General features: G+C 42.7%; 2 protein-coding genes across 5 annotated transcripts; both read right to left on the reverse strand.

Annotated features, from left to right (window-relative positions):
* Positions 1-2,027: 2,027 nt before the first annotated feature.
* tmcc2 (transmembrane and coiled-coil domain family 2) lies at positions 2,028-12,462 on the reverse strand. Of its 3 annotated transcripts, none has more exons than XM_049023874.1 (5): positions 12,197-12,462; positions 6,748-7,101; positions 5,762-6,351; positions 5,516-5,651; positions 2,028-5,071 (listed from the first exon to the last, which is right to left on the reverse strand). In XM_049023874.1, exons 1-5 carry the CDS (start codon positions 12,314-12,316, stop codon positions 4,775-4,777), a joined length of 1,497 nt encoding a protein of 498 aa, XP_048879831.1. In that variant the 5' UTR covers positions 12,317-12,462; the 3' UTR covers positions 2,028-4,774. The 3 variants fall into 3 exon arrangements, with proteins under 3 accessions (XP_048879831.1, XP_048879832.1, XP_048879833.1); XM_049023875.1 differs by having other exon boundaries at positions 12,174-12,460; XM_049023876.1 differs by lacking the exon at positions 12,197-12,462 and adding an exon at positions 6,568-6,602 and having other exon boundaries at positions 6,748-6,852.
* A 4,574-nt stretch (positions 12,463-17,036) lies between these two features.
* cdkn1a (cyclin-dependent kinase inhibitor 1A) lies at positions 17,037-21,608 on the reverse strand. 2 transcript variants are annotated; one of them, XM_049023817.1, is made up of 3 exons: positions 21,466-21,608; positions 18,739-19,174; positions 17,037-18,406 (listed from the first exon to the last, which is right to left on the reverse strand). In XM_049023817.1, exons 2-3 carry the CDS (start codon positions 19,163-19,165, stop codon positions 18,351-18,353), a joined length of 483 nt encoding a protein of 160 aa, XP_048879774.1. In that variant the 5' UTR covers positions 19,166-19,174; positions 21,466-21,608; the 3' UTR covers positions 17,037-18,350. The 2 variants fall into 2 exon arrangements, with proteins under 2 accessions (XP_048879774.1, XP_048879773.1); XM_049023816.1 differs by lacking the exon at positions 21,466-21,608 and adding an exon at positions 19,953-20,652.
* Between the last annotated feature and the right edge of the window lie 3,310 nt (positions 21,609-24,918).

The following is a 24,918-nucleotide window of genomic DNA, read 5'->3' on the forward strand; positions in this document are numbered from 1 at the left end:
TTATTTGTCTGGCAAATAAGCAAATTCTGAACATGAAAGCAGACTGCTGCTGATCCCCAACACTGGTTTCAAAATAGTAACAAATATATTTATTTAGGAGATGATTTTGTTCAAAGTGAGTACATGTGAGCATGATGGTGTATTACAAGCATGCATCTGTCAAGGGGGCAGCTAGGACCCCCCTTGACATTGAATGTCCAGTGACAAGTGCATGTTAACATCAGGGCAAGAGATAAGCATCTTTAGTGTTTCACATGGAGGTTAGATCTCAAGGCAGCACTGACTTGCTGACAGAAGCAGACAAAACGGAATCTATGCCCTGTTTAGCAAGATGAAAATGTTCATCTTTTTCTATTTGGGACCTTGGCTAACTATTACAGTTATTGTAAAGGTGAGTTTTCCTAATGTCCAGTTATGGGGCTTTGTGTGTTTCTGCAAGTTAGGACCCTATGCTTGTGTTTGGAAGGTCACTGGATTTATATTAAATTGGGCAGATCGTGTTTGGTTTTGCAGATGCCCTTCCTGGCGTAACCCTCCCCATTTATCCAGGCTTGAGACCGGCACGAAGAAATGCACTGGTTTGTGCCTCCCCAGCAATACGCAGAAAACAATAGAGATAACAGTCTATACCCGATCAGTCGAGGCCCGGTTTAACAACGACTACCATCAGTGCTGTTAGTCAACAGGATGCTGCAGGAAACTGGGCTACTGTTAGCCGAAGGAGAAGAAGAGAGGGAAGGCATGTCTGGAGGCAGGAGGGGAAGAGGAAGGGTAGGAGAGTGGAATTGAGGATAGGAACTTTGAACGGTGGCAGTGTGACTGGTAAAGGGAGAGAGCTAGCTGATATGATGGAGAGAAGAAAGGGTGATGTATTGTACGCCCCACAGACTAAATGGAAGCGGAGTAAGGCCAGGTGTATGGTAGTTGGTTTCAAATTGTTCTGCCATGGTGTGGATGTGAGGAGAAATGGGGTAGGGGTTATCCTGAAGGGAGACTATGCCAAGAGTCTTTTGGAGTTTCAGAGTAATGGAGAGCGTGGAAGAGAGGTGAAGAGAGTGCAGGCAGGGCAGAGTGGGTAGAGAAGAGTAGCAGGAGTGATTTGTGACGGGTATCGGCAAGAGTGAAAGGGAAGGTTTACAAGACTATTGTGAGACCTGCTATGTTATGTGGGTTGGAGACGGCACTGATGAAGACAGGAGGCAAAGCTGGAGGGGTTTAAAGGTGTTAAGGTTTGTGTTGGGAGTGACAAGGATGGACAGGATTAGGAATGAGGATATTAGAGGGACAATTGAAGACGCAATATTTGGCAGTGTATCGAATTAACTTTGCCTTTCATGTTTTAGGTGAGATGTTTTGCGTATATTGTCACATTCGCTTCATCAGTAATGACTGAAGATTTGTCGCAAATAGCATGATGCAATATATGGGAATACAGCTTCAATAATTGTGCTATAAGATAGAAAATTAGGCTAACCATTCATTTGAAAATCGTTACTAAATGTTTTAGTGTGTGCTCACCCATATATAGTACCGTGATTAAGAAGATATAGCTTTCAATCAAATAACAACGTTAAATGAAATTCCAGATGCATTGTTAAACCAACTACCGCTCCATGTTCCAGGCACAGTATGTTTTTTTTTTTGCCTCACCTGTGGTTAAGCTCCAGCTGAAGGTAAGTCTTCCCTATTGGGCAGCAAATGCTGATGCATGGGAAAGAGTTGGCCGATTGGGATGAAAAGCTATAAGGCTATATTATATGTATGCCATATATATTAAAATGTGTGTGTATGTGTATGTGTGTGTGTGTGTATATATATATATAATATATATATATATATATATATATATATATATATATATATATATATATATATATATATATATAATGTGTGTGTGTGTGTGTGTGTGTGTGTGTGTAATATATTATACATACACGCACATACAATATTAGGCTCTTGTCATGGATGGGTTTATTGGCGATCTAACTGCTACATTATATGTATATATCGGACGTGCTTCAAAGGATACGACAAACTCAATATCGAGATACTGGCCGTACTTTTATTTTTAAAAATTGTCCAGTATACAAGGTATAAGGAATTATAGACACTGACTAATTTGGCACAGAATAGCCCTGTTCATGTTAGAGTCAAATTCGCCGACATGTGGGAACCCAGACTATATTTTGCTGAAGTGCATCGGGTGCCGTTTTGGGACAAAATTGATTTATTTATTTTTTCTTACCGTTCTGTGATCACATTGTTAAAATGTGAATCATAAGGCGCCCATTTCTTTTTGAAAGAGATTCTGAAAATATGAACAAACACAGGAAAGGTAGTTTGTGTTAGATTTCAGTAATCGTCACGTACGACAAAAAAAATGCATTTTATGTTTGACCACTGGGGGGCAGCCTCGTGTAAAATACCCATCCAGCTTTCTCAGCTACGTGTATAAATGTGGACTTCTTGGAGATGGGGTGGCACTTGAAGGAATTAAATCAGTTTACCAGAACTACAACTGCTTCTGTGGGGGGGGAAAAGGAAAACCATTAAAATCTTGATTCTGCCCATTATCAATGAGCGCACATGAAAACTTGAATTGTTGAAATTGATTTAATATATGCGATTTTGTTTCAACAGATTAAGCAACTGGGTGAGAGGTTTTATAATATTTATAATAGATAATTCTCTGTCTTTGTTTTACTTAAATTGATAAACTGTTTCGCGATTATCAAAGTTGTGTCGATGAATGAATTCAAATCAAACCGGTCATTAAACTCATTTCCGATTATATTCCCATAATTTATCCACCATTAATGCTTTTAGTCAGTGTTGCCCAGGCATCCCTCCAAACACCTAGACAATATTCCACACAACCTCTTTGCTGACCTTATAAACAGCACTTATGGCTCAACCAAAAAAACTCCATTTGCCATTTTCTTAATGACTCATTTCATTATCACACGAAATAAATGTACAATTCAAACTATAACTTTTCAGCTTATATTATGTATTTTTTTTGCATTATATTGAACAAACGTCTCCCATTTCCCATATAAGCGTACTGCTATCTACACTATACAATTAATTGTCTTTACATTGTATAAAACTTTCTAGTCCTTAAATCCTTGATATTTTCCCTTGGATAAGCTCGTCTATATTTTGATCCTGTTTTTTAATAGTTTGATGGTAGCATGTCTAAGAGTGTTTAAAATTATTTTTATCGGAACTGTCGAAATACCAGGTCAACGTTATGCATTTAACTTTATGCATGTAACTACACCAGGAAATACGTTCCTAGAAAATACCTGTTTCTGCTACATACACCATAGGCGTCGTGGTTGCCCCTTTTCTAAAATTGTACCACGCACTTTTGTAATCTTTTAAGCGATAGAAAATAGCCATTAAACTGAAGGCCTTTGATAAGCACAGAATATAATGTCACGAAGCATCTGTGCGTTATCATTATGCTGCTTGAGCAGAAAGATTATTAAAAAGTTGTTTAACAAAGTTATGAGTCGATTTGGACAAATACATCTTCCAATCTTAAATCAATCTGAATGTAAATCCTAAGTGTATTTTAATTATTTCAAATGAAATACATGCCTCTCTTCGTGGATCCTATATTGATAAAAGTGGTAGTCATCTCGCGATCTGTCGTTAATGTTATAACAGAAAATCCCACCACGTTCTCCAGCTTTTTATCAATACTGGCTTGAAAAATAAAGTACAAAAGTAACGCATAAACGGCGCCCACAGTGATGCGAGTGTCGTGGAAGCAAAAATTAATGGTGCTTAATCATGCTGGCACTGAAAATGTAAAAGGACTTCTGTATATCAGTTATTATTACAATGAGTTGACAATGCGTGTATTCGGATTATTGCAGGTTCGTGGCATGAATTAGACAGTGACAGTGTGGAAAACGGTTTCTTGTCATTGAAGCAAAATTCTTCTTGAAAACTGTGTTAATAGTACCTATAACAGTCATACAAAACGATACTCGAAGTACAACCTTGGTTTCTCTCTGTTTCAGTATTTTAATCACCCAGAATCAAATGGGTGATTTTATGAATTTTCAATGAAATTAAAAAAAAAGAAATTGCACATTTGCCTAAAGTCTATGAAACCAATTTTCATCAAAGATATAGTTTTAAGTAACCTGATTGCCTTTGTTTTTATTTCCTTTTTAAAATAAATATATTACATACAGTTAAGGCAAATGTCAGTTCCTTTTAGTATGATCTATACAGCATATTCCTGGAATTTGGTAACTGACCTCCTGGGCTATTACTGTTGGTTGAATGTCTGCCGGCATAGTGAAATGTGATACATTGTGGCTTGCAGACACCTTTGTAAATCGGAATGCTGTGGGTGAAGAAAGTCACTTGTGTTACAAACGGCGACGTGAAACTGTCTGAAAACTTTCCAGTTGCATTTCCATTATCCCCATTACTGCCATCAATACCCACCTTACACAAACCAGGAAATAATATGATCACTATCAAAGCCCTGTTCAAACTATTAGTCATAGATTCACTAACCCTTCCCACGCGAAGCAGCTGTGTGAGGTTTGTGTCTGTGTTGGCCTTTGAGGAACATTTACCAGAAGCTGTCACATGTTTCTGACCCGGTGGATGGAGTGCTGGAAAACAGATGAGTACAGGTGGAAGGGAGGGGGGGAAGAAGAGGAAGGGGACACCATCACACCATCCTCCTACCCCCACCTCATCCCTCAGAGCAGTCATGTTGTCTTCACGGACTGGGGGGGGGTGCTCAGCCGAACGGGAGCCACGCTGTCAGGATGTCCCAGTGCTTCCACAGCAGGATGAGTGTTAGGGCCAGCAGCGCTGTGGCGGCCACTCGCTCGCGCGTCTTCATCAGCGGCGTGATGAAATTGGCCACCGTGGACACGAAGACCAGCAGCACGGCCATGAGGGCCAGTATGACGTTGATGAGCTTGCCCAGGAGGGCTCGAGCGTTGGCGTTCTCGACGCCCTCCAGCTGGACCACTTGCTGCTGTTGCTGGAGCTCCAGCTTGGTGATCCGCGTCAGGCACGACTCCACCGCCTCCTGCAAGCACGCAGATAAGCGCTGTCAGGTGGCACCGGCGAGCTCTTGCACATGCCAACACGCCACGTGTGGCCGACAATTGGACTTACATCCAATCAGCATTACATCACCTTCAAGACAAAAAAAAAAAAACGCACACCCATTTGCCCGGACAAGTAGACATAACCCGTCACTTTGCTCAAGGGCAAACACACGCCCTGGCACAGGTAAAATTACCTCATGAGTAAATAAATCCATCAGGCGACTGGGCTCACCGGCTTAGGTGCTGAGCAAACTGCCAAGTGACCTTCCAACCAGATTCTTGGTCTGCTGATAAACTGCACTTCATGGTTGCAACAAAGGCAATGTCGCAACAGTTGTTCTCCTTTCATTTTTCCACAACTATTAGCAATGGTAGCATTATTAATGGTAGTGGGTCTCCTTCACTGGATCCCCCTCACTCACCTGAATGTCTCTGGCCCTTTCGTAGGACTGGTAGGCAACCTTCTCTTCCACGCTTGCCAGCTCCTGCTTCAGGTTGCTCATTTCATTCTGGTGCAACTCTGTCAAGTCGTTGAGCTGTTCCTCCAGTCTCTCGTACCTTGGCGACACGAGTAGGAGACTCTAACTATGCAAGCTTCAGGCCAGGCAGATGGGTAGATTTCACAGGATTATGGCAAAAGGCAGACCTACATCCAGAGGTATCCCCACCTGTATCTCTCCTCCTGTAGGCACTGGGTCATGTAGGAGTAGTCGCTCTGGAGTTGTGTTTTCATGTCGTCAATGGCATCCTCCAGGTGGCCTTGGCTGGCCTTGATGTCCCGCAGCTCCTCCATGAGGGTGTCCCAGGAGCTGTGTGTGTGGTGGTGGCCATCCAGTTTGCCGGACTTGGGGCTGCCCGTGTCGGCGGCCAGGCTTGCCATGCCTCCTGCTCCGGAGTTGCTTCCGGCAGCTGACCCTGAGGTGCTCGTGCACTCGTCGTCGCTGCCGTACTTGGGGCTGGACACCAGCGTCACGCTGCCGCTGAGGGTCCGGGGGGTCTCCTCAGAGCATGAGTCCTCCAACGTGTCTTTCAGCTGTGCGATGTTGTCCGCGCTGCCGAACCGGTTGCGGATCAAGCTGGCAAATTCCCTCGGCTTGGAGACCACTGCTGTGTGGGACAGGGCGGACACGCCCCCTTTGACCCCTTCCACCACCCCGCCGCCGAATCCGCTGATGCCTGCTCTCACGTTGGCCCCCACGTCCTTCAGGCCCTGCTGCATGTCCCGCAGGACATCCTTGGGCTGACGGCTGGGACCATTCTGAAGCAAATAGAGAGTGTGGTATTAAGTTATCAGTGGTCTACAGACCCAGGAAATAAAGGAACACTGCTCAAACTCCAAAACATCAAGGTTTGTAGACTTAAGGCTTCAAAGCCTGCAGTATATTGGATGGGATTACCATGTTTTGTCAGCCATTGTCTGGGTTTTAACGAGCTTCCAATTTATTACAAGGAATAAGGCAGTAATTGGACTAACCACACTTTGGTGATCCAGTGGTACTTCCCCTTGAGCTGGTCAAAACAAACATGGATGTTGCTCAAACGACTAAACCAAAGGATTATATGTGATGGCAGACCTTCACTTTCTTGCTTAAGCAAAGTTAATTTTGTGAGAAGCAACCTCAAGCAGATCCTACTGAGATGGTATTCAACTCACCTGCTCGATCTCCTTCAGCTTCCTGTGGTTGTTCTCAAGCTTCTTGTGCAGTTGTGCAATGGTTTGTGCCGATTTCTGATTCTTCTTCTCAAAGACCTGCTTGATGCGGGAGGCCTGCTGCTTGTCCGCGTTGTGGGCCAGCTTCAGGTACTCGGCCACGTTTTCATCACGTGCCTCCTGCTCCACGCGGATCTGCTCTGTGATCTTCAGGATCTTCTGCTGCAGGTGCTCGATGGCCGCTCGTGCACGCTGAGGATCGGTGGCCTCTGGGGGCTCCGAGCTTACATTGCTGTCCGAACCGCCATGGCTGACCACGGTGGGGGGGGCCAAAGAGCTCACCTCTCCCTTGTCCAGCTAGGGGGCAGCGAGTGGGTAGGGAGGGGCATCAAGGGTGGCAGAAAGAGGGGGTAGTATAGTGTCAAATGGTGTCAGCAGACAAGAAGTTCACATAGCCTTCTGTTGGATATAACTACAGACAAAAGCATTAACTTGCACTCAGTGGCCAGTATTATGTATCCCTACACCTTGAAGGGTAGAGTTGTTGGTTAGAGAAGCCGTTATACGCACCACTATTGTAATGAGCTGTTATTTTTGCACTTGCTGCCCTTCTCTTAGATTTAATGAGTCTGGACATTCTCTTCAGACCTCATTAACATGGTGCTTTTGCTCACAGAGGTGCAGCAGACTGAATGTATTTTGTTTATTGTACAGTTCTCTGTAGACTGTAGACACTGCAGTGTGTAAAAATCGAAGGAGGGTGACTGTTTCTGAGATGCCAGAATCACCACATCTGTCACATCACGTTTAAAATCACGTAGATCACGCATGAGAGCAGTTCCACTGCGTGACTGTACAGTTAGTAACCTCTTGACCCCATCTTTCTGCAGTTTGTATTGCAGTCACATGATTCACTGTTTGGATAAGTGGGCTGTTTGAGGTAACAAACAGGCGTATCCAAGAAAATGGCCACTGAGACTATATATAGCACTAAATGGGCCACTTCAGGCTAATCTTTAAATGGAACACAAATTTTACTTCGGAAATTAAAAATGTCTTGTGTTCCCTGGTGGCCATCGAGTCCTTTTCCAGTGCATAGCATGGTTGACATTCTTCTTTTCATGACATTATCAGATGTAAGGTCTGATATTTCTTCTCCATCACCTGTGCTGCTTATCTGAGGTCATCGTGAGCCTATCCCAGGAAGCACAGGACAGGGGGTCACACCCTGGACATGATACCAGCCAATCACAGAGCACACACACACACACACACAGATTGGGTACATATATCATTGCAGTGACTCTCGATTCATTTCTATGGACATAACCCAATCACAACTATGATAACCTTAACTCCCACCAAGCCCTAACCTTAACCATAAGTTACCAAATAAAATACAAGAGTTTTGGTATTTTTAGTTTTTTGATTGCAGTCACACATTTTTGTAAAATTGCGGTTCCCCTTGTGGACCAAAAAAATGTCCCCAAAATGTGATAAAAAAAAAAAAAAACTTATTTTGACCATGCGTGATATTCTACGTCTGCAATTTAAAAACGAAAAATGCCAAAGGTCTTGTAATGGATATATGATCACACACAAAGACACCGATTTAACTGCATGATTTTGGGCTGCAGGAGGGAACCAGACTACCTGAAAGAAACCAGCGGTGATAATAGAGGGAAAAAGAAAACATGCCAACTGCACACGCGGAGAGTCTCAGCCCTGAAATTACGAGACTATAGTGCCACCAAAGCAGCTGCCACACTTGCCTGATATCTCCCACACTTCATCCTATGTCATGTTTCCCATTTAGTCACTTAACTGATGTTAACTGTGATATGATCATCAGTGGAAAGACAAGCAACAAACATGCTGCCTGCTGCCGCAGAAAACAACAGAAAGAGGACACATTCATACAAACAGGACTGCTGCGGGGGCCACCCGCTTTATAATGGGCTTTCCAGAATTTACCACAGTGTTTTGATGTCTTATTTCCCAGGCCGCCTTTTAATTTCTTCTTTTGAGGAGGTGAAATGTGTTTATACAGTGACTGCAGCCCAGGAATCGTAGGGGACGAGGAGGGGTGACACCCGGAGGCACGGAGCCTGTCCCAGGGATCGTAGGGGACGAGGAGGGGTGACACCCGGAGGCACGGAGCCAGTCCCAGGGATCGTAGGGGACGAGGAGGGGTGACACCCGGAGGCACGGAGCCAGTCCCAGGGATCGTAGGGGACGAGGAGGGGTGACACCCGGAGGCACGGAGCCAGTCCCAGGGATCATAGGGGACGAGGAGGGGTGACACCCGGAGGCACGGAGCCAGTCCCAGGGATCGTAGGGGACGAGGAGGGGTGACACCCGGAGGCACGGAGCCTGTCCCAGGGATCGTAGGGGACGAGGAGGGGTGACACCCGGAGGCACGGAGCCAGTCCCAGGGATCGTAGGGGACGAGGAGGGTGACACCCTGCAGGTGATGCCAGCCCACACATATCCACGCTCAAACACACAATCATGCATTACGGGCAATTTAGAGACAATGTGCCACCTTTAACCATTTTGCTTTTATTTGTATATGAGTCAGTATAAGCAGTATGAGGAAAGAATCCCGGTAGGGGAATCCCTCAGTGATGCTGGTGGGGAATCCCTCAGAAATGCTGGAGGGGGAAATACAGCATTCTTATTTTTCTATACATTATTTTTCACATAAAACATAAAATAACTGCGTGCTCTCATTACCATGTGTATCCTGTCTTTATTTCTGCCCACAGATTTCCCTTTTATCCTTTTATCAGCAAGATATTTTGCTGTATTAAACCTCATGGACCAGGGTCACAAAGACTGCTTACTGCAAACAGCATCAAACAAATACCCTGTCAGTCTGAAAAAATGGTGCTTGTTTGTTTCTCTGTTAAATGCTCCCTCTCAGGATTCTCAAAATACATCTCATCTAGTTACTATAACAGATTTAATCCTAATTATGAACCTGTTCATTTTAATGAAAATGAAAATGAGGGTCTGCTATCGTCCAGCTAATGTCTAGACAGTTACAGAATGCTCACTCTCCAGGAGAACATGTCGATATTTGAGATGGGGGCTACACCAGTCCTATTGTCACCGTGTGAGATGTGTCACGTGGCCGGCAGGCAAGATTTCACTCTAGCTGAAGGATTTAGGCTTCAAGCACCTTATGCTGTAGTCAGACAGGGAAATGCCTGACCCGAGATTTCCTTTCCTGTTTGGAAATAAAAGCCGAGTCTCTGGGGTGTTAATAAAAAGCTACTCAAAGCAGCCCAGAGCCTGAATGGAGCAGAAACAGGGCTAAGCCACTGCATGATGACATTATGTACAATAGCACCACACATCTGTCTTCTGTACCAGCTTAACCAGTATTAGATTGAGCCAGAGTGTCGCAATCAGCCTGGAGCCTAAGCGAGGAAGCACAGGCACACACACTCTGGGCAATTTGGCAACAACAGTTTCACTAAACCACGAGCTCTTGAACTGTGGAAGAACATGACAGCATGCAACCTCCATTCGTAGCTCCCAGAGGTGGGATATGGACCAACAAGACGAGGTATAAGACTGCAATGCTTACGCTGACGCTATAAGTCACATGATGCTGCTGCTATTTCTCGCAAAGTCATTTGCCCACTGGTTTGAAATTCTACAGACTTCTAGGCAAGTGATTCATTCGAAGGGCGGTGTAAACACTGGGAGGCTGTGAAAGCACACAGGGAGACTAACGGCGGCACGGATCCCAATTAAAACTAATGTGCCTAAGCCATTTACCGGGACATTCCTGCAGGCACACGGGACACGGCGGGTCAATAAATCAATAGAAGCATTAATCGTGATTAATCTGCAGGGAGCACTACAGAATGAGCAGGATCAAGAGGAGTCACTGCAAATATGTTACAGTAAATAAGAAATGGATCCTAAGACAACGATGTCAGACACTATAAATAATTAAGTGAAATGGAAATTAACGATGAGCAACAATGACCGTACAGATCAACGATCAGACAAGCAATGCAGCGAGATTGTGTGTGTGTGTGTGTTAATTTACTCAATGGGGCGCAGAGGGTCCCGACACATTTATGTCAATGAGGCCATTGGATGCTATGAGGCACTCAGACACAGGGTCAAGGTATCTATGACGTTTGTGTAATAATTTATTTGTTAACAATCTATCTATCTGTCTTTGTCTTCCAACTGCTCATGCATTACAGGATCACGTGGACTCCAAAAAGAACAAGAATTTAAAAAAATTATTTAAAAAATAAAGCAAAAAACATTGTGTACTGGAAGATAGATGTCTGGATAAAAAATAACTTTCCACAGCCCAAGCATTTGGGACAAATAATCATTGACACATTTAATAATGTTTAATATTATTTCCAAAATATATAGCATATGCAGTAAAAAATGTCTAAAAAATGTTTTTTTTGTGTGTGTGGTCATTTATACACTAATGCTGAAGGTATATAATTTATACAGGTAACCTAATCTGTGTGTGTGTGTGTGTGTGTGAGGGAGAGAGAGAGAAGACAAATAAGCTTTTAAAATAAACCAAGTGCTTAACCAATAAAGCTACAGCTCTTTAGCAACCATCAGCAGTTGGCTCCGAATGAATTATGACATCTTGTGAAGTGTAATAAATCAATGTCAGGTGAGATGGGTCTATGTAAATCTCTGCGCAGAGACTTCAGGAAACATTGACGTTTCCAGCACGTTCCAGCACCCTGTAAGCTCTCAGGAGCCATGGTTGCTGTTCCTGCCACCTGAGGAGGTCCTACAGCCATGCCGCAAATGACTCTCCTCCTCAAAACCACACAGATTCAGCCAGTCCCTTTTAGTTTTTTAAAGCCAATTTCGCACATTAAGGTGGGGTGCGGAATATGGAGTTTGTTTGCCAAAGAGTGACTGTGGAGGAATAATGACGATGATGATGGTGATGGTTGCAATGGTGAAACGGGAGTGCCAAGGTTATTAAATGTGTAAATCTGTCACTAAACACGCGATCCAGGCAGATCCCAGCATGGCTTTCCATTTATTCACCGAGCCCTCGCCTCTCACCGAAACAAAGGAAACGTCAGGCAGCGACGGAACTGTGCTAAGTGCCCACTGAGGGGGACTGAGCATCAAAGGCAGCTCCACATCGAATCCTGCAATGAAGTGTTAAGTAAAACGTGCTGTAGAGAGAAAGGTTCAAAGAGGAGCACAGACGAAAGGGCGACAGCAGAGCAGGGAGGGGGCTGCGGGGGGAGGGTCGCCGCGGCTCGGAGCAGCGCTGGCGGTAGCTTTCTGGTGGCAGAGGCACACGGATAAATACGACAGATGAGTCTGAAACGAGATGAGTCATGAGCGGACGGATCGGCTGTGGGGGGGGGGGGGGGGGGGAGGGGGGGGGAACGCTCAGGAAACGTTACCATACTGTTTAATCCCAGGCTACCGAGGGTCTCAGATGTCTGTCCGCTGGTCCCATCCTCCCCTCAGCATCTCCCACGATCAGAAGAAGCCCCTCCTGCCTGGATCCGTCTTCCTGTCCATCTCTCTGCGCTTTGTTTGCCATTGTTTACAGCAAACATGCTTGTAGAGCTGCCTGTCTGTATCCTGCTAGCTCTCTGGCTTATGCTCTCTCTCCCTCTCTCTCTCTCTCCCTCCCTCCGTATTTCTCTCGCTCCCTCGCTGCTTCCCTCCCTCGCTTTCACTCGCTCTCTCTCTCGCACAGTCTCCCAGTGCAGTGACCTTATCCTTCATATAAGCCTTCTTTGACACACAAGGGATGGTTACTGGGTGTGCAGTGTGAGGTTTGGTAGAATAGAGGGGAGGGGAGGGGGGGTGTTGGGCTGTTAATGGGGCATCTTGCAGATTTATGCAGATATGTTGGTCAGCTGGCGAGGCGGGCACAATATTCCTCAGGTCCCTTGCAGAGATTAGGGAGATTACAGCGTGTGTGTGTGTGTGTGTGTGTGTGTGTGTGTGTGTGTGTGTGCGTGTGTGTGTGGAGCTGCCATTGGCCCCACCCATTTTTGCTCCAGTTCTTTTTTCCTGCTTCTGTCAGACTGGTGAACAGCAGAAGCCAGTACAGCCGCAAGATCCCAGATGTGTAGAAAAGGCAGTAATTCAAAACCCCGCTTTGCTGAATTGTGTATTGTATTGACACCCCTGCCATCCTCTGTATCCTCTTCAGCCTTCTCCTAGCAATTGACCGCTAAGGAAAACACAGCATTTTCAGCATCAGGCGCAGGCTTGGGGGTGGGGGGGGGGGGGGGGGTGTCAGGCATAAGCCGGGGAGTAAAGGGGGAACAAGTAAGTGCCAGTATTAAGCAAAAATAAAGTACTGCTTCCAGAGTGCAGCTTCTTTAGCCTGAGGACCTGCACATGCCGTCCACATCAGGATTGTGTTTTATCGTTTTCCCAAAACATTTTAAGAAACGATAAATCAAGCATTTTGAGCTTTCAGAGGTGCAGGTGGCCCCCGCAGCCGGTGGCGATCACGGCGGTCCCTTTCAAGGCTGCCTCATGTGGGACTGACTGTCATCTGCCCCCCCCAGCCCAGCTGCAGCTCTGCCCAATCCCCAGCCACCCCCCACACACCCCCACACCGTATATTTTACTCTACATGCCGAACGGCACGTATCAAGATGCCCCGCAATCATTTTTTTCTACCCATTCACTTTTCCCCAGAAAAATAATCAAATCAGATGCTGCCTAAATAACTGCTCAGAAATTCTTAAAGTAACCAACAGAGAAAGGTCATTTCTAAAATCCATTCATGAAATTTGATAGTAATCCATCCCTCTATCCATTTTCCATAACCACAGATGTCATGCAGAGCTGTGGTGATCCAGGACCGTAGGCTAGATAGCACAGGACACGGGGAAGGGAACAGCTAGGATAGAATGCCAGTCTGTCACAGGGAACACGCTCACACGTGGCTATGGGCCATTCAGAAACACCTGCATCCAGTTACAGCAAAGCTATTTTCAAATATAACTGTATGCGATGCAGAAAGGAGAACATTTTTGAGATGGTACATGGAGCATCAATGGAAATTATGCATATCTGATATTACATTTTGGTTTCTGCATAAATGAAACATTTATAACTGTATTAAAATTCAAAAATGCAAACCTTTATAGAAAGAGCTGTGCATAGCTCTGTGTCTGTGCCTAACCGGCTGCAGGTTCGAATGTTCTGGTTGGCAGAGTAATCACATACCCACCGGGCTCTTGGAGGGACCATAACCCCAGGGGCTTCCGGAATGCAGCCCGACCCTGCTGGCCAAACCTGCTCTCTGGCCGCAGACTTTCCTCACCTGTGCGTCACTATGGCCAAGAGCAGCAGCTGGATAAATAATCAGAGCAGAGAAGAAGGTGCTTCATCCAGCTGTGTGATAACCCGCAAAGTGCTTTGTGTTACATACTCTAAATAAAATGTTGTCTTGGCAGGATACAGTAACTGTACCAATCAGATGTCGACAGCATGGCAAATTTTGACTGACGACTGTTATTTTTACCACAGGCATGGCATTTAAAAATGTGGGCTACATTGATTTTTTTACCAGAGAAACCTTTGCCGTATATGATCAAGTTGACGCTCCCTGGCGCCAGTAACTGGTTTACACTCCTTAGGTTTCTACACCTTGTACATAAGCAGTTACCTTAGCGAGCTAGTGCAGCATGGAAATATTTACAATCCACTTTAAATCTCAGCCGAGGTTTCAAAATTAAAACTACAGGCATTTCAAGGAGACTCACTAATCTATCAGGTGAAGGTGATTCACTTTTAAATGGGTAAATCCATGAAATCAATACTTACCTATAGCATCAATAGCTGTGGTAACGGGTTATGTAAGGGTTAATTTATGCCAACCTACGCATTATATGAGGCAAAGAGCCACTGTGCAAAGGAATGCATGGTTTGGAGTGCATTGTCACACTGACACCTCAGTTACCATGCGCTTGACAATATTTGTATATAAAGACATTATTTACACATTTACGAGCCAAAAACACTTTTATTACTAGAACTGCACTAATGGCCAAGATTGTGGAAACGCTTCCAATTTTTAGGGATCGCAGAACTGTATTAGTTACTCCAGTCACTTATCAAATTGTCCAATGTATGATATTTGTAAACATTCTTTGTTTATAAACATTACCGCCAATATTCGTGTAATAATTTAAAAGGTGATACCAAAAATGCTAGGTGTTTCCATAATTACGGCCTCTAGTGTAGTTCCTCTGGCCACTGGTTGGCATGTGGCTCAGTGGGTTGGGCTTCTGCGTCTATGATTGGAGTCACTGGTTTGAATCCAGAACTCAGCAGGATTGCCTTGTGCCTTTGAAATGCTCAGAGGACACTGGGCAAATGGCTCAGCCTGTATGTGGACCTCAAGCTTTGCTCTCACCTGTATGTCTGAAAGGAGAGCAGGATGGAATTTGTGAAAAATAAACATTCTGTACTTGTGCAAATAAGAAACAATCCTCATTTCATTAAAAAATTAGCTTAGATATGACCCAAGCCACCATCGCTAATTTCAACATGGTCGATCGTTATGACCATCACAGACACTCCTGATGCATATTTTGCTTTCCCGTTTCTATTATGCTGAAGCCAAAATCACTGGCGTTTGCGTTTGTTCTGCCTCACATTAAACCCACATCCACCGAACAAACTGCTCCTTCCATCCTCCCAAGCAGCTTGGTGTTTACAGAAGCTGACAAAGTTCCTCTGTGGGTGAGGCAGGGAGGGGAAGCAGGCTCAGAACTTGTCTATGGACGAGGCGACATTCAAGGTTTGTCACCACCGCATGACGTGCTGCTCTCTCATTTCTCTGTGTTTTTCAAATCATCTTCCGATGAACTTCACACTTCTAATACACTCATGTCCACGTTTACATCACGTGTCTGCATGTAATGATACTGTAGCAGCAGGGTAATACCAATGGAAATGTTTGGAAGATCTGGTAAAATTCAGAACTTGGAGAACTGAAAATAAAACAAGCATGACTCGACCCTATATCTGAACGTCGACATTTATGCCAATTGGCACTTAAACAAGGAATGAAACACAATAAAAGGCCCTGTGATGTTATTAACTTACATTGATTATTTATCAGTTTAATCTCTTCCATGCAGTGCACTGGGGCTGTGCTGCCAGCACTGGCAGGGGTGCTGCTGGGTTTCACTCTGCATCCAAGCAGACGTACTGCAGCCAAGATCAGAGGAAGAGTAGAAATGCTTCCTTGCCCTTCTCACGATTCTATGTATCGGCAGATCAATTAAAATAGTTCATTAAGTATACATTAAAATATCGCGCAAGATATGAAACTCTTGACACTGAGTTTTGAGACCTGCAGTGTTGTCAGGGTCGATTCCAGTTCAGTGAAAGGGCAGAAAATGATTTATGATTTATGGAGAAATTCCAGTTTGCCTCCACAGTCCAGGGACATTCTGTTCCGGACAATTGGTCCCTTAGTTAGAGATTGTCTGTGTGCACTGGGGATGGGTGACATCACTGATTTTCTTTAAATACTAAGTAATACCAAGATTGATAAATGGTGCCTGCTCAACCTGAATGATACATTTTGTTGACTGGGAGTGGGGTGATAAGCCAGTGGATCAATCGTTCTCACGAGTGTCTGGGCTGCTGTAATGCCTCCCCGCTCTCTGTCCTTCTGTACCCTGCCCGGTACAACTTCATCTCCTGCTCCCTACAATAATATAAACGGGGGACATGCAATCTAATCCGCAAAGGGCCAGTGTGTGTGCAGGTTTCTGGGATAACCTTTAGGTCAGCTGTTCACACCCAGGTGTGAGGACTCTTCAGCAAATCAGACTTCTAATCAGTAATCTAATTAGGGAGTTGCAGTGAAAATCCGCACACACAGCGGCCGTTTCTGGATAAGATTGCCCACCCCTGTTCTAAATGATTAAATTAGCAGGTAAAATGTTGAAGTAAATTGTCAGGTCAGATCAGCTTGTGAAGCACGTACTGGTACAACGCATAGCCACACCCATCACACACAGAAACATCTAGGTTGGCGACCCTCCAATCTCACATGCAGTCCAGTCTCAACTTGTATTTGTACACGTATTTAAATATTTACACTTGTCTACAACCGATGCACGATCATCCATAAACACAAATGCTGTCCTTATGTGGGATAAAGAAATGAAGTAACCAACTTATTAAATAGGGCTGAATCAGACAGACAAAGCAGCAAAGACAAATTACCCCCCCTCGCAATTTCACATGTGACATGTGATGCAACAAAAGAGACATTAATCTGTAAGGAATATTTATTCATTCACACATCAGACAACAAAAATGCACCGATTTAACAATAAATAAAGGATATATATATATATATGCATTTAAGGGCATTTACTATGACATCAAAGGGAATTTTTTGAAAACACGTAACACTGAACATACTGCATGACGTCCATCATTCATTATATGGGTGTAGCCAGTTTGTGCAAATGGATTTAACTTTAATAATAAAAAAAGAGTGTTAGGGAATATCCTTGTAATATAGTCTTACAGGCATGCTAATACATTATGTACAATCTACCTCACTTGTTTGTCACTTTTGACAAAAACATTTGCTAAATATATAAATATCGTAGATGAGTACCATACAAGCTGAATCTTTGGCATTTGGCTTTAATGGTCAGTATTGTAGATACTCTCAGTCGCATACAGTCATGTGCAATCCTGTCAGCATCATCATTAATAATGAAAGTTCAGGAGATTCCTCAAGTTTAACCAAAGAAGCAGTACTAAGAGGTATGTAAAAAAACTCCTGGTTTCACCACCTCATATTTGAGATGTCAAACAAAAAGAGCTAAGTGCCAGTTTCCCATTTTGCCTCCGGTCCGCTACCCTCCTAAGAACATCCTGTGCATCATCACCAACGCAGCTCCCCCTCCCAAATCTCACCGCACATTAACATTGAGGCAGGTTTCAAGGAGATACAAATACCCCGGGAGGGGATACGAGGATCCATTTATATGCTGCGCCTGCCTCACTGTACAAGCAGGAAAACTCTTCGAGGATCGTTCTAAACAGCTTGGAAAAGGAGCACAGTTCCTAATTATAAGGCTCAGAAAATCCATACAAAGGTCAAAAAACTGAATTTGAATAAAATAAAATCACATTCTGTAGTGTTATTCAATTTTTCTTGGAAATTATTGCATCAACTAAATTTCACCTCTTACGCCCCTCTTAATAATAACAATATTATTAATAATAATAATAATATCTGAATTTGACAAATAAATAAAAATTAGTAGTTACAGACACTCAAATTTGCCAGAAATTACACTCATGATTAACTCATTAATTGTTGCTCTTGATTGTTGCTACAACAGCTTAGCTGTCAGATGTCCACCAGTTTCTGGCAGAATTTATCAATGCTAAGGAATCCAGGCTTTGGGGTTTGACTCCAGCATTTCCAAGAGGTTTTTAAACAAAGTATTCGATGTCCCCCTCCTGGCAAATTGCATGCGCATGTATGTGTCGCCTCCTGTCTGCTGTCCTGGCAGAAACTCTGCCTTTCTGCAGCTCCTTGGCATTTGGCGAAGCAGTGATGTTCACTGGCCTGACTTGCGTGCCGTTTTCACTGCTCTTCTCTTGGCCGGGTAATAATCTGGTGGAGAAGCAAGGGGACAGATGCAATTAACATTGATTATGCTTCACTAGCTCCTGTATATTGCTACTTCCAATAGCAAACAGTTGAAAATAACATCTATCTTTCAGCTAGCCAGCTGTTTGTTATGTCTAAGTCTACTTATTAAGCTACATAATCACAGGAGCAAACACCAAAACGTTACACTATTCATTGCAAATTATTCCACAGAAAAAGTATAGTGAAACATTAGAATATTGCAAGATTATAATGGATGGTGGTTGTGTGCGCTAACTTTATTGCATTTAAGAATATAACAGATAAAAGCAGAGCTTTTTTCTCACCCTACACACCTGTGATGTTGGTCTGCTTCCTCTTCACCGTATCCTTCTGCTTTGTCTCCGACATCCTCTCTACATTCTGAGCTGCAACGCTGCATTTTTCCGAAGTACAGGAGGCGCTCTCAAAGTCATCCTCAGTTTCCTCTTCCAGATTCTCCATGACCGCGCCAAGCTTCCCTGCCACGCCTTGACGGACCACAGAGGGGCGGTAGAGAGCTGGGACCTGATCCTCGGGCACCGCCTCCCACTGGAAGTTGTTGTTTTCCAGTGGCACATCTCCCACAAAGTCGAACCCCCAGCGGCATGTCTTGTCCTTCAGGTCGTCCTGCAGGAGATCCTCGTGATCTTTCTTCATCTGCTCATGATCGACCTCGCCAAAAAGGTTCCGGCGGACTGGGCCGGTGCGCAGTGCTTCCAGGACTGGCTTGTGGATGGGCATGATCCTGCACTGTGGGTGACATTACACACAACAGCAGGTGAGGCTCAACGCCCGCTTTCCTAGCTCAGGCGAGTGACTCAGTCTACAAGCCCCATAAAGAAGTATCAGTGCTCCCATTCGCTTCATGTCCAGGCACAACACCAACCGATTCATTCACATGTCTAGACTTGTTTGCAAAGCATCACTGTAACCAAACACTTATCTATTCCGACAAAACAAACTTTATCCTCAGGTCAAAATCAGTGAAAGGAACGGATTTCTCAAATTAACTAATCCGCCATAGCCATATCTAAATAAAAATCAACCTGCTTTTGGCACCAGTTCCGTAATGGTTATATAAATGTGAAAACATCTATAAAACAAGATTGGTCAAGAACTGAATATGTGGTAACAAAACTGAATTTGTATATATACAAATATATATATATATATATATATATATATATATATATATATATATATATATATATATATATATATATATATATATATATAAAGTTTCAGTTTAAACTTGGTCCTCGATTAATTAAGTCAGGTCGATGTTGATCCGGAAACGCTCACTTTGTGACTTTAAATTTAAATTGAGTTAAGCTGCATATCATGCCATCAAATCTATGCAAAACCCGCATTAGTCCCATTTAATGTTATAACAACCGTTTTCATACAGATAACGAGGCGTTATTCTAAATAATTAAATAAAACCCCTTCTTGAGAAAACAAACGCAGCATTTATTTAAATAACGAGTGGATGTTTTATCATATGTGGATCGGTGAATTTAAAGCTTACCATGGTAATAGACAAGCCCTGGTTTCGCTTGAATCCTGCCCTCCGAGATGACAGCAGCAAAACCGCGCAGGTATTTAAGTGAAAAGCCCCGGCTACTTAAGGCGCTTCCGGGGCTGATCCCGCCCGACTGTCCGGTGCCGGCTAAGCGCGATCGGAGGGCAGGGGTAGGGGCATGAGGCATGCCTGGGCTAATCCTGACATGCCCAGGCAGATCCGTCTAAAAATACAGCGGCACCGACTCGGAAAAAAGTCACGTCAGTTCAAAATAGCGACTTTTCCGCCCCCCAGCTGATGGTTGCGTGGCTGGATAGAGAGAAGCTTGTGTAAATCACAGATGGCTGCACGGTCTTGCCCCTCCATCTAAATAAAATAGTTATTAGACATGTCCCTGAAATCTGGCTGAGTGGGAGGGTTACGTTTTAGTTAATATAACCCCAAGCTCTATGTAAAGTATTGGCACACAGGCAATCGTTTAATAACACCTTTAATGTGAGTGTTGTTTTTCCTCAAACTATTTGCTGTGTCTTTCATTTCCCTGCAATTTAAAATGTATTTTGATAGTGAAAAAAATTCTAGCATGTTTCAGCGACTTACTGAAAACGACTGGTAACATTAGCCGTCAGAATACACAGGTCAGTACCTGGGTATGTATAGGTATCTATCCAGTGACAAGTAGGCGGTTTTAGGGACATCACCCCCTCACACACACACACACACACATACAGATACACACAGAGACACACATACACACACTTTTTTTTTACTTTAACATGAATTTCCTTTTACGTAGAATCAATGTACTTCAATTAAGGGGTTAGATGTGTCTCAAGTTTCCAGTATGAGATTTAGTTTATTAACCACAAAGACGTGTTCTGCTGTTATGCTTAAATAAATGTAATATATAACCCTAAATGTACTACATGGTAAAAGAAAAAGCAGCCAAATGAAATAGATCCAGAAACTTCATCTTCCTACGAGATGCTGCATGAAAGACGAAGGAACCGAAAATATTACCGCGAAAATATTGGAGATATTAAAATGAAGCGAAACTTCCAGATAAGATACGGCAACCTGACATCAGCAAACTGGGCGTCAGCAATGACAACACGATTCAACACTGCGACAGTGAGACGCTGGGGACTGAAAGGAGGGATATTCTCTGGTGTTTAAGATCCAGAGTTATGTTTCTGGGTATTGAATGGTGGGGAGGCCTATACGATAACTTTATAATAAGATGACAAATGCTAGAGTAGGTGTACACACAGACAAATAACCTGAAAACTTGTCGTTACATTTATTATATGTAATATAAAATCACACATTTTGTCTTACTGTAGTAGGCCTATTCATATACTAGGAGATCACAGTTTTTCAGATTTTAATGAAAGACACGCAAAAATAACATTTGATGCTTTGTTATAAATGAGTAAAGCGGCGCTTTTATTTGTATAAAATGATTTTTCATTTTATTCATATTTCACTTTGGGCATGAAGGAAATGAATTACGACTCACGGCTGTAGTTTCGATGTTTGTCCGAAGTTCTTATAAAAATGTCTGAGCGATAGAAGATGGGAATTAAGTAAGATCTGGGTAAATCCGAAAACCAGTTTCAAAAATGCGGATCTTCAGACGTTCTTGTGGCAGCTACTACGAAATGACTCAGTTCAGTTTCTTACCGGTAGTATATATAACTTGGGTTGGGCGTGATCATAGAGGAGGTGGGGTCGGGTCTGCGCGTGATAGTGGGGCGTTCGATTTACTAAACCACTTTACTACAACGTAAAGATGTTTTATTATAATATTTAAGGTGAAAACATTGACTCATACGCCGACAGAAGGCGGGGCCAGTGCTAGCACGTCTAAAGACTTGCGTCTCAAATCACTGAGAGAGAAAATATTTGCTCTAATCAGCTCTGAACATTTTTAATCGTCTGCCAAAGACTTTGCATTTTGTATACATTTCCAATTAAAATGAGAATCGGTACACTTTTACACAAATGGAATATAATTCAGTTGTTAAAACATTGGGAAACAGTTCTATCTGGGGTTTATTTTTTAATAATATATTTGAACAATGAATATCAATGAATGCAAGTTGAAAGTGCCTAAAGGCTACTATTAGCTAGTACTTGGACCAACAAATATATCTGCTGTTTGATTCTGACGTATCATTTAAAATTTGGAGGCAGCAGAAAATGTATTAAAATGCGAAAAGTGAATTATTATTATTATTATTATTATTATTATTATTACAATTGTGCTGTTCTGTAACCAACTACTTTATTAATACACATTTACCTAATTCACTTTGTTAATTTAACTATACACTGTATAACCCAATTACGGAATAAAAATATCCTTTATAAAGTAACTTTACACTGGGAAGAACCCGAACGCTATGACAGGATACACGAGGGAGCTGCTTTGGACAGGATATCAGCTCATCTCAGATTGTGTACCATCAGAATTAAAATACCAGACCTGAACTCCATTCATCCATCCATCCATCCATCCATCCAACCATCCATGGAAGCAACATGAACCGCAATATTAATTGCAACAGTTGCAACGTTTTTATTTGGAAACATCATTGTGATTTTGTAACTTCTGACATAAAACAGACAAAACATTTCTATAGAAATATTCTATGTTATTTTTTGGACAATTCTTCTCCTGCTCTGTTACTAGGACTGCTTCCATCCGGCTGGATACAGTTCAGAATACAAGACAATATTCAGTGTATTATGATATTAACTGAAGTACTTATTTAGGATCTCGAACTAGTTTAGCTAACCATCCTACAACAATAGCAAAATAAAATAACCTCATACGCAGGACATACTGTACAATCAATATTAAACTCTTTAACCTGTTTTGGGATAGACCCAAGAAATATTTTTGGCAACTATATATATCACTTCAACATGACCCTATTCAGAATACTTCTCTAATAACAATAACTGATTTAATTAATTTTATAAAGCATACGTCCATAACGCATTTCACATTCATCACAACCCTGATCCTAGAAGGTTGATCAGACAGCTACATATTACGGAAACAGCGCCAAAGCGGGAATCCCCGGCTTACTGGCAGCAACACTGACACGCTGATTGTTACGCAACGCCACTGGCGGAAAAGCTTGGCGCATGCGCAAGCCCAGCGGACTGTGTGTCAGAATGGGAGGCTGCTTGTGTGATGGTAAAGGGAAATGGAGTTAGACATCTGCATTTGTGTGTGAACTTTCAATCAGTATTGAATGAGCCCCGGTTGTATAATTTAGGTACGGGCAAGTCTTGCACAAAATGTAGATTATAGGCACCTGCTTGCATATTGAAGTCCCACATTTTTTCCGAAGGATCGCTTTTGAATAAAATTTCATCTGTGGTATGTGAGAACTTGTATCTCTGCGTGAATATTTTGTCTGACGGAGAAAGCTGATTTGGCATGCCCGTAGTGAAGTAAAACACAGGCGTGTTACTTACTGGCATGAAGAACATTTTAATTAGACAGCATGTACGAAAAGCCCGTTGGCGGCCAGTTATTGGTTAACAGTACTAGAGGTGATACATTTTGCAAAGTGGCGGGTTGATGAAACATTATACACTTTATAGTTGGATAATGACCATTCTACCACTCTCCTGTCCTAATTACATTCACAGATATAACTCTTATTCATGAATACAGGAAATATGAAGGAATTATTACCGTTACAACCCTATATTGTTACGCTATTATATGTTTTCTAAATGGTCATAATATGTAAATAGCACGTAGGCCTACCGAAGGAAAGCAAAGTTAAGTAAAATTTTGAGGGAATTTAGCGACCTCTTGTGAATTTTTATGTAACTACAAATTAAATGGTGAAACCAGGTGAAAACAGCGATTTACTCCCCTGACGGCCTCATCTCCCCCCCTTCCATTTATTTGACAGATGCTTGACAGATGACCCATACATTTCAGAAAGCAGTGCCAGATAATCCCTTGAGAACCTTGTTCAAGGGCCGAACAGCGGCAGTATTCTACAGAGCTTGGGATTTAAATTGGCGACCTTCTGATCAGACACGACACAAATCAGACAAAAATCTTTATTAAAAGCACATTTTTTTTTACTCGTCTCAGCGTAATTAGGTCTGCATCTGTAACTGTCCTTTCATGTTACACCTGTGCAATTCTGATGCAAATTGTTGTAAATAAATCACAGATATATAAACACGTTTTTGTGAAATTGTAAAAAAAAAAAAAAAAGATCCAACTATTATTTAACATGAAATCATAATAAATGTTATCTGCCATTTTCTTCCCTTTTCCATCGCTAGGTGGAGCTGTTCAGCGTTTCCTTTCTTTGCTGCCATCTAGCTCTGCTGCTAGAATTTTCGGACGAGTTTTCAAATTGAAACCAGGCATAGCTCTTGATCCATGTTTTTGTGAAATAATAAAAACGGCTGACACCCTGAGTTATTACACTAGCGAGATCAAGTGTTTGGAGCTACCCTTGTGTGATATCTTCCTCCTGACATTACAAACATTACTTCTCTTCCTCTGTTTAAATCTAGACTCAAAACTCACTTGTTTAAAACTGCTTATTCCATATAACCATTTTTTGAATCTGTCTTCTTATTTTGGATTGTTTTTTAAGGATTATGTTAATTATCTGCTTTTATGTTTGTTTTATCATTTGTTGTGTACAGTGCCCTTGAGTGTCTTGAAAGGCGCTTTTAAATAAAATGTATTATTATTATTATTATTATTATTATATCACTTTGCAACACTACCTTAATTTTGGTGCAATTTACCTCAAAATTTGATCACTTCCAGATCTTTCCCCACACTGTCTGCAACGTTTGAAAAAGATCCATGAAATATTTTTGAGTTTGTTACGAACCTGTGTTGGGTTTGTTTGTGGTGGATGTGTATTACTGTTTTGGCCCACAGGGGGAGCATTCGGAGTTGCAAAGGGGAACA

This window comes from Brienomyrus brachyistius, chromosome 8, assembly GCF_023856365.1.
Source record: "Brienomyrus brachyistius isolate T26 chromosome 8, BBRACH_0.4, whole genome shotgun sequence".
Taxonomy (NCBI): Eukaryota; Metazoa; Chordata; class Actinopteri; order Osteoglossiformes; family Mormyridae; genus Brienomyrus; species Brienomyrus brachyistius.

What these genes read in the sequence shown, in the direction of transcription:
- cdkn1a (XM_049023816.1), bottom strand. An exon ending in GAAGCAGACCAACATCACAG is followed by an intron (nt 18,407 to 18,738) that starts GTGTGTAGGGTG and finishes CTTCTCCACCAG; the next exon opens with ATTATTACCCGGCCAAGAGA.
- tmcc2 (XM_049023874.1), bottom strand. Translation starts at nt 12,316, where the DNA reads ATGGCAAACAAAGCGCAGAGAGATGGACAGGAAGACGGATCCAGGCAG. An exon ending in AGCTGAAGGAGATCGAGCAG is followed by an intron (nt 6,352 to 6,747) that starts GTGAGTTGAATA and finishes TATTTGCTTCAG; the next exon opens with AATGGTCCCAGCCGTCAGCC. An exon ending in CTACAGGAGGAGAGATACAG is followed by an intron (nt 5,652 to 5,761) that starts GTGGGGATACCT and finishes CGTGTCGCCAAG; the next exon opens with GTACGAGAGACTGGAGGAAC.